Source organism: Cornus florida, unplaced genomic scaffold, assembly GCF_030987335.1.
Source record: "Cornus florida cultivar Cherokee Brave unplaced genomic scaffold, ASM3098733v1 CherokeeBrave_3.0.0_Hap2_Chr10, whole genome shotgun sequence".
NCBI classification, from domain to species: domain Eukaryota; kingdom Viridiplantae; phylum Streptophyta; class Magnoliopsida; order Cornales; family Cornaceae; genus Cornus; species Cornus florida.
Genome location: NW_026775580.1, coordinates 25,886,328 through 25,904,174, shown reverse-complemented (window position 1 = coordinate 25,904,174; position 17,847 = coordinate 25,886,328). Strand labels below are relative to the sequence as shown.

Below are 17,847 nucleotides of genomic sequence, written 5' to 3'. Positions count from 1 at the left end.
AATTAACGTAAACCTAGAGTTGGGTGGACCATGTAAAATATTGTAATATGCTTGGATGTGTATAATTGTTCTCTCCATATATATTTGTATTAATTGTAAGATATTTTCTTATATTTGTGGCCCACATGATTTGGACACGTGATTTATTTCTATTATTTGGTGGTTAAATAAAACAGATATAAGATCAATATTATATTATTTGGTCAACTTTTAAATTACCTTTATGGTAATTAATTATCGGAAAAGTGTTTTCCTATTTATTCCTTACTTTGATGGAAAGTGAAATTAAAGTTATTAAAAAAAAACTGGTCATCTCTCTGCCTTTATAAAAGTGCATATTCCCATTAATTCTGTACGCTAATGAAACAACACAAATAAAGTTTTTAAGTGTGTAAAAGGCCAAGAGAGATAAATCGGTTAGCATATTCTTCGTTCCGTAGAAAGGATCTCAACATTTGCCTTGATCTCTTCAAGTTTTACAATTACAGACCGAGATATTTATATCTAACTATTTATTTATGCATTATAGATATGTGAAAATCATGAAGATCTAATATGTGGGATTCATGTAAATCATGTGATTAATGCTTGACATGAAAAATTATAGTTTACATTGATGTGATATGATGATGTTTCCTCTCTGTGTGATGAAAGAGAGATTTAACTCTCAACAATAGCCCACCGTTGAGTAGAATTGGGAGAGTTAATTTTTCCCCAACAACAATCATAAACATTTTCAATTAATCTACAAACCCAAATAATATTACTAAATGAAAGACAAAACTTATTTAAAGGTTGATAAATCTTCTTCCAATTTGAGTTAGTTTACAACTACTCTTCTGTGTTACCATTATTATTTTTTTAATTGATTTCAAAGAATTAAGCATATATCATTGAAATACTGATCCTCGAAAATTAGAGTATCTCAAAACTATATCGTTAATATGCATGTGTTGTGTTGTCTAATTGGTTGGGTTGTTCCCTGTGTTCGAGCATTATACCCTTCCCTTCCCCTCTAACCACTAACCCCTAACATTCTTACCATGAAAAAAAAAAAATGAGAAGGAATATTTTTTTCTTATCCCAAACAAACAAAATACTACACAAACTGGACAAAATAGTCATTTTATATGGCCTATATTTATACCTATTAATTTATTATACTGAAATGAGGTTATTATCGTCATTTTAAGTCTAGGAGGCTATTTGCACCAAATCAATAGTATAGGTATATTTTACACTACACATGGACTATTTTGCATTATATCGATCGTAACCCTTTAGTTTTGGGGCTTATTTTAAAATTCTAATACTCCAATGGCCTTTAAAATTATTAAAAATAATTTTTGGAAGCACATATACTTTATCTATGCTTGTTCTCGCCAAGAGGACCAGCCACAATGAAGACCCAAATGGGTATAACCTTTAGGACAATGCTTGGTCCTCCCTAATGTGAATCGATAATATTTTAACACCCATTCAAATATTAATAATATTTTAAAAAAAAAAAAAAAATGGGATCAATCTCTCAATCTTCTCTCTCCAATCTCCAACAAAATTACCTTCATCCTCTTCTTCTTCCCAACATTCATTTTGAAACCCTAATCAATCTCCATCTTCTGCATCAAACACCAAAAAAAAAATGACCTAAATACGCAAATGAAGGCTCATTTATTATTTGGCTTTGTAAGCTTAATTTCAATTTCTAATAAGGCATCTTAGAATTGAAAGAAATTTAGTTAAAAAATTAATTATATTTCCTCCCATTCCAATTTCAAAGTACGAATTTGATACTTTCAAACCTAGCATTGATATAATCACAGGAAAATGACTTTTTAAAAGAGTAGGTTGAATATCTTTCTTTTACTACTACTCATCAAGAGCTCTTTTATAACAGCCCTAGCTCCAATCCATGGTCTCCTCATTTCACACCATGTGAATGCAACATCTCCAATCCATGGTCTCCTCATTTCACACCATGTGAATGCAACATTTACATTCACAATTTAACGTCGCAATGTCATTGCCTAAGAATATGCTGCAAATGAACCAAACCAAGTTGAGCTTTAGACTGTTCGAGCTTGGATCGACTTGGCTCATTGAATAGAACAAATTGAGTTCGATCTCATCTTTGTATTCAAGCATTAAAATGAACAAATTTAAAGAACACTAAGGAATCAACAACATATCCTAAAAAAGACAACACGAGTCATCTGCATCCCCAATACATACCCTCCTTAATCATAAGGGATTTGAATATATGCTGCATCGCACACAAATGGAATGTCGGCATACATGCCAGCAAGAGCGCACCTTATGCACTCCAGAACCGTGAAAAGGTAAGCAAATGCAACAGCAGTCCAAAAATGCATACCAACCTTACCCCAATATACAGCAAGTGGCATCCAACGGCTTACAGTCCCTATCACCTGCAAGGCAATCTCCAGTAGCATGCCCATCACCACATGAAACCTAAAGAAGTGAGGCCATTCCTTTTTCCTCACCACTCCAAGATACGCAATAAAGAAATATGCCATTAAGAACCAGCTCGGCAATCTACCAAGAGCTTCCAGGAAAGGGTATGTCAAGAATTCTAAGTCCTCCAAGAATGGATGGAGATGATATGCCGTCTCAGCATACATCCATGTCTCGTGGAGGGGCATTAAATATGGCAGGCACGCTAAAGTCCTCCACCACCATCTTGGCTTCTTGGTCATTGCAGGGTACCGGAAACTGTAAGGGACATCCTTCGACGCTCTTGGGGACATAAACGACCTCCGCCGCCTGGGTAGCATGGGTATTCTATCCGACAAGCCACCATGATCACCACTTAAAAGTGGCGTTGACGCAGCAGAAAGACGCAGAAGTGACGGTCCTGCGGAAGAATATATACACAGAGGGAGAACAAGGAATAAGAAATACAAACACGACATAAAATCTTCAATGTGCTCTCAAAATTCAGTTTTATCTAAATGAGGAATGATTTGCATATTCTTGTTAAAAAGACGAATGGACCAAATGAAGAATTTAATCCATTTGAAATGAGGCCCAAAACAGGAAATTCTTTTATTATTCTCTTTTGAAGCAGCCAAAAAAAAAAAAAACAGGAAAGTAAGAAAAGAAACAGAAAAAGAAAAAGAAGTGAAGGACTTTTTTAATAGAAAAATATTCCAATGTGTTTTACCAAGAACAAAAAGATATCCAATGTAATGTTGATATAGACGCACTTCGCAATTCTGTTTCCTTTTGGCAGATGATCAAAAATGATGTGGGCATCCTGATTAGTTAACAATATGCAATATTATTGAGATATATGATTAATATAAGATATATATTTTTTAAATAAGACTCTCAACTAGTCACAATCAATCCTACCCTTGCTGGATGATAATCATCCATAAAGCTGGACTAGAAAGAAACGGCATTAAGGCTTCTTCGGTTTGGTTCATGTTTGACATAAAAGTGGAGGAAGCCATCTTGTGGTTGTGGTCAAGTCTCTCAGATGTTGCTACAAGGTCTTAGGTTTCAAATTTCTGTTAAGTTAAAACGCCATCTCAAAAAAAAAAAGGTTGGGGCAAAATAGCATAAAATGGTGTGGGATTTGGAGTAAAAAATTCAATATAACAAAATATAATTACATATACAAGGCATGAACAACCACTTTTTTCTTACTTATCAAAAAAAAAAAAAAAAACCACCACTTTTTTCTCAATGAAATAGCTTTACAGAAAAGGAATCTTTTTTCCTTCACTTTTTAGAATCATGTAAGTCATTTGTCCACAAGACAAAACCTTCTTGAGCCAAAAACTATTACTAGGCTGTTAACTACCATCTACTTTAAAAGCTTAAGCTTTTAATTATCAAGGTGACAATGAGGTTTGAACACAGGACCTTGCTGCTCTGATACCAGGTTAACTACCATCTACTCTAAAAGCTTAAGCTATTACAGAGGGCATAACTTTAATATTTAAATCCTTCAACATAGGCCATATCAAAAGCTTTACTATAAATAAGAATTTTGTTTTTCCTAAAATACCAAATGCAAATTTAAATAAATCTTACGCATAAAGAACCAACTTGACAAGTACATTTACAAACCTCCAAAAGATAAGGATTTTAATTCTTGACGAGGTCCCCATGAACTCCTGATGCTAGAGGATGGAACTTTGGCAGGCAAACAAGGGACATGGGAAGCTGAATAATAAGACATGGAGTTACATGTCCTATAATTCAGAGCAACACTCCCACAGAACGGGGAGCATCCGCTTAAAATCATATTCAAGTAAATTGTTCAGACCTAACATAATACGAACAGTATAGAATATTGATCAGAAATCAGGAAAGAATAAGCAAAACTACCAATAAACAATTGAAAAATGAATATTCTATTCTACAGTATAAAATGTCTTTAATGAAATACTAATTTTTAACCGATCTTGTCTAGCTCAACAGCAAAGAAAACCTGCACGTATACAAACGTATCCTATGTCAAAAAGTTATAATCTAAAATACAATCTCATCAAACCAACCCTCCATTTATTTTTAGCAGCAATTACATATGCAATAAATTAAAGGCTTTTGTCAAGAGACTCATAGGCTATGGACTGTCATCAGTGTAAGCTAGAAAGTGTGAGCTCATCAACTGAAATACTATGGCAAAATTGTTTATCAACCTGATCATTATAATCATAATCTCAACAATACCAACTCTGTGGTGACAAGAACCGACATATTATGTGGTTATTGACTGTGAGAAATCTGTCAGAGGCACAGAATATAGGCAAAAATGTCACACTTGTCAATTGTTCCAACACATTATAATCAAATCTAAATTATATACAATCTGAACCAAACAGACTTTTCTAATAATGCTAAATTTTTCTCCCTTGCTGTCCCTAACTTTCAAACTGTATGTGGTAAACATAATATTTCAGATCTTAAATACGCATCCACAAGCTAGTAAGAGAGAGAAACGATACAAAGTCTAAACTTTTCTTTTTGAAAGAAAAGAGTAAAATGATGCACTTTAGGAAATAAAACAACTTGCTTTATATTAAAAGAGGTTCAAAACCACAAGAATTGGACACCATTATTTTTTGCTGGTGCAGAACTAATGACAAGATGTGCTAACTAATTGTCAATGAAAAGAAATCAATAATTTGAATATCTTATCCAAATACTTCCTTTAGCAATTATTATAGAATCTTTCCAAGGTCCAAATATTATGGTAAAATCAGAGTTCTGATTTATCCCAAAAAAAAGAGGTATAATAAATGAATCTAGACCAAAATTTTACTTGCAATCTTCCTGCTATAGAGGCCTACATGCTCAAATTTCAATATTTTCTTCATAAATAATCATAAAAACCTGCAAAAACAATAGAACGACTGCCTTGGTGTAAGGAAACTCGGTCATGCATGTTGTCTTCTAAAAAATTTGTAACATCAGTTATGCTATGGATGGAGAAATGATTACCAAAAGTTTGCTTATATGAATGTCAAACTCAAAACCCACCTTGAGATACCTTCCTGTATCCCTTCAAATTTTGAATTATATCGCCCAATGATGTCATAGTTGTTAAAGGCTCAAGGCGCACAAAAGCGCAAATGCCTCCTGGAGCCTGAGGCGCAAGGCGCAAGGCGAGGCGCGCGCCCGGCTGAAGCAAGGCGCGCGCCCGGCTGAAGCAAGGCGCGCGCCCGGCTGAAGCAAGGCGCACATTAAAAAAAAAAAAAAAAAAAAAAAAAAAAAAACTACCTAATAAAGTATTAAAGATGCAAAAGTATTAAAGATGCAATAGTATATATAAAGATGCAATAGTAAAAGAATGAGTCACTCAGACTTCAACAGTGGAGAGAGAGAGAGACATAGTAATGTTATGTATATAACTATATAAGCATTTTGTTTCATGCATCAATTAATACCTAACATGCAACAATTCTCTTTTATATACATAGACACAGCCCTTACTCCATTTAACAGCACTGCCCAATTTCCTTCACAAGGGTCACAGCCCACAATTTAAAGTCCCAACAGTCAATATACAACTTCCAATTGTATCTCACATGCATCAATTAATTCTTTTATATATTACAGAGGACCAAACAAATAGAGGACCAAAAACAGAGGACCAAACAAATAGAGGACCAAAAACAGAGGACCAGCCTAAAAAAATAAATAAAAAAATAAAAAAAGAGCAGAGAGAGCCGAGAGAAGAAGAAAAAATAAAAGAAGATCAAGAGAGCCAAGAGAAGAAGAATAGAGAAAAAAAATAAATAAATAAAAATAAAAGAAGAGCCGAGACTTGGCTCAAAGAAGAATAAAATAAAAAAATAAAATAAATAAAATAAAAGAATAAAAAAAAAAAAAGAGCAGAGAGAGTCGAGAGAAGAAGAACGGAGAAACAAAAAAAATAAAAAAAATAAAAGAAGAGCAAGAGAGACAAGAGAAGAAGAATAGAGGGAAAAAATAAATAAATAAATAAAAGAAGAGGTATCGGCTCAAAGAAGAAAAAAATAAAAGAGACTAGGGAGTAGAGACTCGAGAGAGCTGAGAGAAGAAGAAGAACTGAAGAAAAGAAGAAGAGAAGAAGAAGAAAAGAGAAAAAAAAAAAGTACCGAGAAGAGATTCAAGAGAAGAAGAAGCAAGAAGGAGAGAAGAAGGAGAGAAGAAGAAGAGAGGGAAGGAGAACTTACTAGGCTTTGGCGCAGACGCAGATCCGGCAGATCCGAGAGTCGGAGTCCAAGCTTCGGCGCTTCGTACAGCAGTACTTCTCTGTCTCTGGAGTCTCTTCGTTCCTTTCGCCTTTTGATTTCTTTTTTTTTTTTTTTTTTTGCTTTGTAACTTGCAAGTTGTATATAGGTTTTGTAATAGAAATAAACAAATAATAAAATATACAAGTAAGACAAGTTACACAACCAAAATAATAACAAAATATTAAAAAAAAAATTATTTTTCAATCAGGCGCGCCTGCATCTCGCCTGTAGCCCAGCGCCTTATCCCAAAAGGCGCTCGCCTATATCAAGTCCCTCGCCTTAAGTCAATCAAGGTGCCAAGGTGGCGCCTGGAGGCGCCTTGCGCCTCAGGCGCGCGTCTCCGGCGCCTTTAACAACTATGAATGATGTAGAATTGATTGCTGAAGCCTTTATGACCCATTTGGACCGCCAGGGGCCAAACAGGCATACTGACAGATTTTCTGGGCTGATCCCGAAATGTGCGTTTTTAACCCGGAAAGAGCCCAGTTTTATCAAAAACGACCCAACTCGCAGATATCAATAGCCTCGCTGCTGAGGTAGGGCGCCTTTTGGCCAAATTCAATCGTTTGGCATTTTCTCATTTTTTTATATTTCGGGATTTTCGTTAGAAGACTAAACGGATTCAATTTGCTTTCTTTTTTGGTATTTAGTAGTTTTTAGTAATTAGATTTCTTTCCTTATTTTTACAGAATATTCAAAGCAAGTTTGTTTTTAAGCAGTTTCCTTGCGCTGCTAGTGTGTCCTTACATTTTTAGGATTTCCTTTATGCTGTTAGGGTTTTTATTTATAAATACATGTACTGCAGAGCAGATGATTCATTCAATTATCAATATAAATATCAGATTTCTCTGAAATTATCATTTGTTTTGTGGATTCAAAACACCCACCGCGTGAATTCAAGGTAATCTGTTCCTCGTGAACAAATTTATCGCTTGTCTTTTCCTGGTCTGATGGCAGATGAACGTGGTGATGGCAACCTCGATGGTGACGAAGATCAACAAAGAGAGGCTTTTTAGAGGGCCGAATTCCAGGACTTTCGATAGACAACCCAATAGGCGTTGCAAGAAATTCAAGTAACCCTTACTAGGCTCGCGTTAGGTCCAAATCAAAATCGTGATTACAACAAGGGATGAAATATTGACGAAGATCGCGCTCGTCCTTTTTGGAATTGTAATCCCATCCCGCCGCGTAGGCAGCCAGCCTACGAGGAAGATTTCAATGATGATGACTTTGCTAAAGAGGTGCTTGGGGAAAATAGAGGGGCTGGAAGATATTAGGATCAAGGAGATCGTGATTCTAAGGAGTTTCGTATGAAGGTGGATCTCCCCAATTTTAACAGTAATCTTAAAATTGAAGACATCTTGGATTGGTTGGCAGAAGTTGAGAGATTCTTTGATTATATGCATATCCAAGAAGATAAGAAGGTAAAACTAATGGCATATAAACTCAAGGGAAGAGCTTCTGTCTGGTGGGAACAACTTCAGGTTGCTCGCGTACGGCAAAGGAAGACGCCAGTATGGTCCTGGCAGAAGATGCATCGTCTAATAAGGGGAAGATTCCTGCCACCAGATTATGAGCAGACTCTATTCCAGAAGTATCAGGACTGCAATTTGAAGTCGAAAGGTTCAGGCCTATACGGAGGAATTCAATCAGTTGGCATCTCGGAACGACCAAAAGGAAACTGAGATGCAGCAAGTTGCTCGTTATCTAAATGGTCTACGATATGCCATTCACAATAGGGTATCAACACATAATTTACACTTTACCAGAAGACACAAATGCAACAAACCAGGGCAGAGGCCTTTATGGAGAAAGCGAAAACACCGGCTGGCTCCAGGAATTACTTTGATTCAACGCGTTTAGCGACGAATAAAGCAAAACAACCCATGTATTCTCAACCTTCCGTTCCAACTATACCTGATTCAACTAGCACCAGTACTCAGCCAAAGAAGACCGGAACAGCTCCCATAGCAAGTTGGGATACATCCAAAAATAATCCCTACAGCCAGCCAAACCCCATTAAGTGTTATCAATGCGGGCAGCCAAGACATCAATCTAATGAATGTCCCTAAAGGCGCTCAGTCAACTTAATAGAACCTGGGGATGAGGAGGATCAAGATAGAGACGATGACGAAGGGTTTCCTTTACACGATGAGCAAGAGGAGATCGGAAAAGATGAGGGGGATCTACTCTCACATTCTTAAGTTGTGCTAAGGCTATTACTTGCCCTGAAAATAAAAGAGCATCCATAGAGGCACAATATATTCCGGACACGGTGCACTGTCAATAAAATAGTCTGTGATGTTATTATTGATAGTGGCACTAGCAAGAATATTGTGTCAAGGGCGATGGTCCTGAAGTTAGGGCTGAAAACAGAGAAGCATCTGAGTCCCTACAAAATTAGTTGGACTAAAAAAGGGGCAGACACAAGGGTTACAGATATCTGCCGGGTTTCCTTTTCTATTGGGAATAAGTATATTGATGAGGCGTTGTGCGATGTTGTTGATATAGACGTTTGTCACTTGATTCTGGGCAGACCATGACAGTTTGACGTCAATGCCACTCATAAGGGCAGAGATAACGCTTACATGTTTGATAAAGGAGGGCAGAAGATTGTGCTGGGTCCTATAACCGAAGGGGATTTTTCTGAGGTTTTACAAGCCAAGGGAAAGTCAATTCTTTTAATCGGCAGTGAACAACAGCTTTTGGAGGATGCCAAGGAGTCCGGACAGTTTTTGGCGCTGGTGGTTGGAGAAGAGGTGTTTGATGCTCCTTTTGCAATTCCAACAGTGTACAACCCATGCTTGAAGAGTTTCGGGAGATTATTCCAGACGAGTTGCCTAGTGGTTTACCTCCTATGCGAGATATTAGCACCACATAGATCTTGTGCCTGGTGCTGGTCTGCCGCATTTACCGCACTATCGCATGAGTCCAAAGGAGTGTCAGATTCTGCAAGACCAGGTTACGGAGTTGGTTCAGAAGGGTATGGTGAGGGAGAGCATGAGTCTGTGTGCTGTTCCAGCTTTGTTAGTACCAAAGAAGGATGGTAGTTGGCGTATGTGTATCGATAGCAGAGCCATTAACAAGATCACCATCAAGTAAAGATTTCTTATTCCACGATTAGATGATATGTTGTATATGCTGGCTAGTTCAAAACTCTTTCAGAGATTGATTTGAGAAGCGGCTACTACCAAATTCGTATTAGACTAGGGGACGAATGGAAGACTGCTTTCAAGATTAAAGAGGGTCTGTATAAATGGTCAGTGATGCCGTTTGGATTGTCTAATGCTCCAAGCACTTTTATGAGACTTATGAATAAGGTGTTGAAACCTTTTATTGGCAGATTCGTTGTTGTCTATTTGAATGATATCCTAATTTATAGTCAGTCAAATACGGAGCATCAATCGCACTTGAGGGAGGTATTGACAGTTTTGCAGGCAAACAAGTTGTACATCAATCTGAAGAAGTGCACTTTTATGACCAACAATTTACTGTTTTTGGGTTTTGTGGTGAGTGGTCAAAGCATTCGGATTGATGAGGAAAAAGTTCGAGCAATTCGAGAATGGCCACGCCAAAAACAATAGGCGATGTGCGCAGTTTTCATGGTTTAGCAATGTTTTATCGGAGATTCATCAAAAATTTCAGTAGTATTGTTGCTCCTATTACAAAATGCATGAAGAAGGAAACATTTAAATGGGGTTAAGAGGTAGAACAGAGCTTTGTGCTGATCAAAGAAAAACTGTCCATTGCACCTATTCTAGCATTACCAAGTTTTAAGAAATTGTTTGAGGTTAAGTGTGATGCCTCAGTCATTGGAGTTGGTGTTGTTCTTTCCCAAGAGGGCAGACCAGTTGCATTCCATAGTGAGAAGCTTAGTGATGCAAGGAAGAAGTGGACTACCTATGAGAAGCTTAGTGATGCAAGGAAGAAGTGGACTACCTATGAGCTTGAGTTCTATTCAGTGGTATATGCCTTGAAGGTTTGGGAACATTATCTAGTGCAGAAAGAGTTCATTATTTACACTGATCATCAGGCTTTAAAGTTCATTAACAGTCAGAATAATATTAACAGGATGCATGCCAGATGGGTTTCTTTTCTACAGCGATTTGCCTTCTGCTTAAGGCATAAATCAGGCCGGCAGAATAGAGTTGCTGATGCACTTAGCCGAAGAGTAGCACTCTTGGTGACTTTGCGAGCTGAAGGTGTGGGTTTTGACTGTTTGAAGGAGTTATATGGGGAAGACGATGACTTCAAGGAATTTTGGGCTAAGTGTCAAACTGGACAGGTTGCTGAGAGTATGCATATACATAAGGGATTTCTTTTTCGTGATAATCAACTTTGTGTTCCGAGGAGTTCCCTTCGTGAGCAGATTATTCATGAATTACATGGTGGTGGTCTAAGCGGACATCTTGATCGAGATAAGACCATAGCTTTGGTCGAAGAGCGATATTATTGGCCACAACTCAAGAGGGATGCTGGCAACCATGTGCGGCGGTGTCCAATCTGTGAATCTGCTAAAGGTTGGTCTCAAAACACTGGCCTTTATATCCCTCTACCTACACCAGATTGTCCTTGGGAGGATTTGTCCTAGGACTTCCACGCACTCAACGAGGAGCAGATTCGGTTTTTGTAGTTGTTGATCGTTATTCTAAGATGGCTCACTTCATAGCTTGCAAGAAGACTCCTGATACTATACATGTTGCAAATCTGTTCTTCAAAGAAGTAGTTCGTCTTCATGGAGTTCCTAAGTCCATCACTTCCGATAAGGACACCAAATTCCTATCCCATTTTTGGAGGACTTTATGGAAGCGTTTTGATACGTCTTTGTATTTCAGCAGCACTAGTCATCCGCAATCTGATGGTCAAACAGAGGTGGTCAATCGGACTTTAGGCAATCTAATTCGTTGTATTTCTGGTGAGAAACCAAAACAGTGGGATCTTGCATTATCACAAGCAGAGTTCGCATACAACAGCATGGTTAATCGGTCAACAAGCAAGTCGCCTTTTGCTACTGTTTACTATCATCTGCCGAAGCATGCATTGGATTTGGTCCCACTTCCAAAGCTGCCTGGAAAGAGTGTTGATGCAGAACACATGGCAGATTGCATCCAAGCCATTCAGGATGAGGTTCGAATGCATCTTGAACAAGTTAATGCGAAATACAAGGAAGCAGCAGACAAGAAGAGGCGAAAGAAAGTATTTCAAGAAGAAGATTTAGTTATGGTGTTTCTACGCAAGGAAAGGTTTCCTGTTGGTACCTACAACAAATTGAAGAACTAAAATACGGGCCTTATCAGATTTCGAAGAAGATTAATGATAATGCTTATGTTGTTAAGTTCCCCGAAGACATGACTATTTCTCCTATATTTAATGTTGCAGATCTATTTGAGTATTTTCCGCTAGATGAGACAAGCTCTTTTGGTCTTAACTCGAGGAAGAGTTCTTTTCAAGCAGGGGAGACTGATGTAGAACTGATTGCTGAAGCCTTTATCAATCGCTTAGAGCTCGAGAATGGCGTTTTGTCATTTTTTAATATTTCGGGATTTTCGTTAGAGGACTAACGGATCATTAATCTACATACTTATATTTAGATTTAGTGTGCCTTACCATGTGTAGCCACCCATTTCCTAAAAAGCATGGACACGGATACGCTGACACGTCAAATACTAAAAAAGTAGGACACTGACACGGCATGGACACAGCTAATATAAATTTTCATTTAAATCTATTAAGTAAGACAATCATAAAACTTTAATTACTTTCTAGGCTAATATAAATATAATTTTCATTTATATCTATTGAGTAAGACAATCATATAACTTTAATTACTCTATAATTTCTATATTACAGTTACATAAGTTAAGAGGTGATTCTATTACTATTCTATCTTGTCATTGTAGTTATATTTGTGTTCACATTACATACTATGACATGTTTAATGTAAATTTTTTAAAGAAAAAGAGGTTGGACACTTTGATAAATGTTCATAATGTTATTTTTAGGACTGCATTTTTTTTTTTTTTTTTGTTAACTAAATAATGTAATAAAGAACATTCAAAAAGGGCACGCATCCCACAAGAGCTACCAAAAAAAAAGTGCCTCTAAACCCTCAAAGAACCCAAAAGATCAACAAACTCCCTAGAACTCAACAAAAAAAGGGTGCTAATAATGGATAGGACTGCCATCTGTTTATTTTATACAAGACATAGTGTTGTGATTTTTTTTTTTTTTTTTTTAACGAGTCCCCGGAATGTGTTGACCAAGTGTCCGAAATGTGTCAACAAGTGTCCAAGATGTGTCGACCAAGTGTCCGAAATAACAAAAATTATTTTTAAATTATAGACACAGGTTTTTATTTATTTATTTTTTTTATAAGTTATGGATACGGTTATGTATAGGGCTGCAAACAAGCCGAGCCGTTCGCGAACGGCTCGGGCTAGGCTCGTGAATTACTCGACTCAAGCTCGTTTATTTTATAAATGAACCGAGCTCGAACCGAGTTATGAGGCTCGATTTATAAACGAATTGAGTCTAGACATCAGTAGACTCGACTCGTTTGTTCAAAAACTGTTCACGAACTGGGCTCGATAAGGCATTCACGAACATACTCGATTATAATATATATATATACATATCCAATTATAATATATAATTTTATGTTATGAAGGCTGAGTCCACAGGCCATTAAATTATTTAGTCCTTCTTGTTTTAGACCCAATTTAATCATTTATTCATTTTAAAACAAAAACCAAGCCCATCTGTACAATCCAACCCAAGCCCATGTCTTATGTCTAACCCTAATCATCTTCCCTTTTTCTAAAATTATAAGTAGCCCAAGCAGCAGCAGCAGCAACACACTCAGCAATCTGCCTTCTATTATCGAATCTTACTTCTCTCTCTTTCTCTTCTTATATTTTATCATCTCATCAACCAGAAGCGGCAACACACTTATATGTACAAATCACCTGCACCTGCTTCAATGGCAACCAATGGACCATTTTTCCTATCACATTTCTCTCTCCCAAAAACTCTTTGTCGCTTTGTTTTCTTCAATTAATCGTCTTTCATCCAAACTGATTTTTAGTATAAATTTTGGGGTTTACTATTGATCTGTGCATCTCTCAACTTCTTCCATCAAAATCAACTCTGTTAAGTTTAATTTTTGACCAAATTTATCACTTTCTTTCTCTTTTTCTCTCAAATTTTTCTCTTTTTATTGCTGCAAATTTATTTCTCTCTCAAACTTTTTTTTATTTTTTGATCCAGATCTGTTAGATGCGAAGTACGACCAACAAAAATAAAAATAAAAATAAACGAGCTATCGAGCTTAGCTCGAGTCTCATCAAACATAGCCGAGCCGAGCCGAGCTCGAACTAAATTTTCTTGGCTCCACTCGAGCTCGAGCCGAGTTTGAACAGCCTATTACCTGACTGACCCGAGCTCGAGCGCACCATTACTCGGCTCGTTTACAGCCCTAGTTATGAAGTGTCGAAGACATGTCTAGGAGTGTCAATGAAGTGTCGGTGTCAAACATGGATACGACATCTCGTAGAAGCGTTCGTGCTTCTTAGCCCCATTTTTTACCAATTGTAAGGTTTGGGCCTATCTTCGAAAAGAACCAACTAAATTTTGACTCTATCGGGCACTTTGGAAGTGCCTTTGGCTTGATAAAGTATTTGGTCCTTAATAAATTGAGAGGATTTAGTTTGACTTATAACTGATTCCCTAGAAATGCATCTTTGACCATTGAGCACCTTAAATAAATTGATCAAAGCCCCTAAAAGACCACATTTTCATGACCCTTTTGAGGACCTCAAAGATAGTTGGGAAATATATGAAAAGAACTTTCCAACAGTAGACCACAATTTTTTTTTTTTTTTGATAAGAAGCAGGATACAATAAACTTCAATAGAATAAGTATCAAGGTCCATCTAAGCATTTTATAAAATTTCACAAAATGACCATGCTCTATTTTTTTGCTGATGTCTCCAAAAAAACCTGAAAAATTGGAGTAAAACCAATTTTAAGTGAAAGTACCTGAGCTTTTTAATAATGGACTTTTTTTTATGAAAATCATAGTCCCAATGAAATATACAATTGAAGTTCAAAAGAAAAATTAGACTTTCAAAATTTTGAAGTTTCGAACACAAACATACATTGAGAAAACACAATGCCTAGAAACTTATTAAGAGCCGTTTTTTAATCTAATTAGGCAACATTACAGGAGTTTGAAATGATTAAACTAAAGATGTGAAATCCCCAAGCAAACCAATTCCATAAAACCTATCTCGTACACACCAAAACGACAATCAGATCAAGTGGACATCCAATATACCTACCCTAGTCCAAAAGTAGGCTATTCCATCTACCAAAACACCTAAAACATACCCCAAACTGTATACCTATTCCATGAACAATAGCAAACAAAGAGACAAGAGGGATGATCCAACTACTATGGAACTCAAAGTTAGATATCTTGAATCCACTCCAATCAGTTTTCAAAAGTTTTTGGGGTTTAAAAATACTTCGAGAGATCTCAAACTTGAATAGAAAAGAAGATTACTAAGAAATTAGAAGAGGGTAATTATGGGCATGTTTGGTTCAGTTTTTTGAAAATAGTTCTCAAGAACTAAAAAAATAAGCCTTTTTTAACTGAGTTTCAGAATGCTAACAACCATACAAGTTTTTGTTCAGGTTTTTGATTTTCAGTTCTCTGAAAAGAGATAACTAAACCAAACAGGCCCTAGCTTCTTCCTTCAACAATTTCTTCTTCTTCTTCTTTTTCTTTATTTTTCTTCTACTTAGCTTGAGGCAAGTTTGGGTAGAGGGTAAAACAAATAAGAATTCAGCTCTAGTCAAATTGCAGTCTCCTACTTAATGTAAAAGGGGTCCTTTGAGGCTCCACCCTATGAGTGCTATATGCAATAAGTGGCTCAAATACAGCCTGTAAGCAGGCCTGATACTCAAATCTTGAAACATCTAGTTGTAGGAAGTTCTCAATTAGGTGAGTTGAGCAGAGGAGGTTTGGCCTCTCTACATCAGCATTTCATGCCAAGTATCTCTAGGCTTAACATCCTTACCTGTTTATTTAAGTGTACAAGAACAATCAACCCAAGATAGAATGTTGGAACAATCATGATATCGGGCATGTTGCTAGTGAATGTTTTAGGCAAAAGAAGACATCCAAGAGAAAAACTAAAGTCATAAACGCAATTTTAAATGATATTAAATCACAATATATGCAATTAACTACACTGCATTCACTACTACTGTTGCACTTCCTTCTAGTTCTGATTCTGCAAGGTCTTAAAAACAAGAATAATTTTCAGACTGCTTCTAGTGAGTTGCTTGTAGAATTTGTGAAGCTATAGAATGCTACAAAAGGTTGGTTGAAAAGATTAGGTAAGTTGAAATTGGAGAGGCGCCATCAAACTAAGGAAAATTAATTTGCTCAGGTTACTCAACATTGAAATGACAAAAATCTTTTATCTTGAACATTTGAATTTTTCTTAATTAAACGTTCATTTATCAAAAAAAAAAAAAACTTTGACAAAAAAAAACTTTGATTGAAAACGCAAAACTTCCGAAACTTGAGGTTTGTCATTTTAATATGAAAAATGAAATATTAAGAATTGAATTGAGAAAATCTAAATAAACTATTCAGAATGTCACTGAGGAAACTCAGAAGTTGGAAAATTTTATTGGTATTTTCAGAATCAGCAGAAGACACCGTATGAACTAATAGATGTTCCTACTCTTACCAGTAAGTAATATCTTCTTCTAGTACAATACTTGTGCTTATTAGGAGGGAATATCTTTCTGCTATTGTTGATGTTTCAATTGGTTTTCCTACATACTTTTACTTGTGCTTAAGAATATATATATATATCCTTTGGAAATAAAGAGATAGAAAGAAAAACAAAACAAAAAAAAAAAAATGAAAATTTGAAATTGACCAATTGGGGAACAGAATCAACATATGCACAATTGAAAGGAAAAAAAAAAATTAAAAAAAATCTTGAATAGCCGAAATGAGTCACACACCTACTCCTAAATTTTTCAATAAAACGGTATGGTTTAGGGAAGATGAGTTGGAAAGGCTTTGAACTTTACCTTTAAATTACCTTCAGATTGAGTATGGAGTCATCGGAGGTCGTCCGAAGCTAGCGGAGGTAGCCGGAGTGTTGAATCGAACGGCCACTGAAGCGTCGCTACTCGTCTGCCGGTTGACAAATACGCGAGGAGGACTGTGAACTTCTTATCTCTTTTTGGAATTAGCTTTGAAACTTGGGCTTTCCGCTTTTAAAATGGGATGAAGGCCCAAAAACAATGAAATAATGACCTTTGAACCTTTCCATCCCTAAAAATTTGTGTGATGGGTGGGAGTGTGTATTTCTTGTCATAAAAAAATAATAATAAACCCTAATTACAATAAAGTAGTGCAATATGTGAATGCAAAATATTTAATATTTCAGTGACACAGCCTAAAAATGGTATTGCAAATGAATTAAATGTAATTGAGTTTTAGATAGTTCAATCTCACCTAGTATTGTGGGCTCAATTCAAAATGAGGAACTCAAAAAGTTAAGCTCAAGTTCGGGTAATTATGAATTTTAAAAGTTTGGGTTCGGCTCATTTATTAAAACAACCTGAGTTCGATCACATGTTCGTGTACGAATGGATTAGGCATTTTGTCATCCTTAATTGCACTTTATTTTTTTCCCTGAATGGGTTGTTTTTATAAATTCAAAAATAAAAAATTATAGTACAAATTACAATAGAGAGGCATACCCCTCTTTACCAAGAAACAAGAAATGGAACAATTCCATCTCTAAACCAAACTAATAACCAGCAACAAATCATCATACCACATCAAAAATAGCTACTATATCAGCTAGACCAAGAGAAAAGAAATGCAAAACTTCCCAAACAATAGCATTTGCAGCAGTCAGTAGAAGAAGCTTTGACACCGCGACGTAAAGCTGAATTTCTTTCCATCCAAATCTTCCAAATAAAAACTGAAAACAGCCCCTTCAAAATCTTGGACTTGAACCTCTTATCATGTGTAATCTGAAGCATCCACTCCACAAACAAA

The 17,847-nt window shown here is 36.4% G+C and overlaps 1 protein-coding gene across 1 annotated transcript; it reads right to left on the bottom strand.

Moving 5' to 3' along the window:
- Positions 1-2,072: 2,072 nt before the first annotated feature.
- Positions 2,073-17,061, bottom strand: LOC132276889 (protein TIC 20-I, chloroplastic-like). Its single transcript, XM_059778526.1, has 3 exons — positions 16,866-17,061; positions 4,099-4,297; positions 2,073-2,875 (listed from the first exon to the last, which is right to left on the bottom strand). The coding sequence occupies exons 2-3, from the start codon at positions 4,274-4,276 to the stop codon at positions 2,238-2,240; spliced, it is 816 nt and encodes a 271-aa protein (XP_059634509.1). The 5' UTR covers positions 4,277-4,297; positions 16,866-17,061; the 3' UTR covers positions 2,073-2,237.
- Positions 17,062-17,847: the final 786 nt, after the last annotated feature.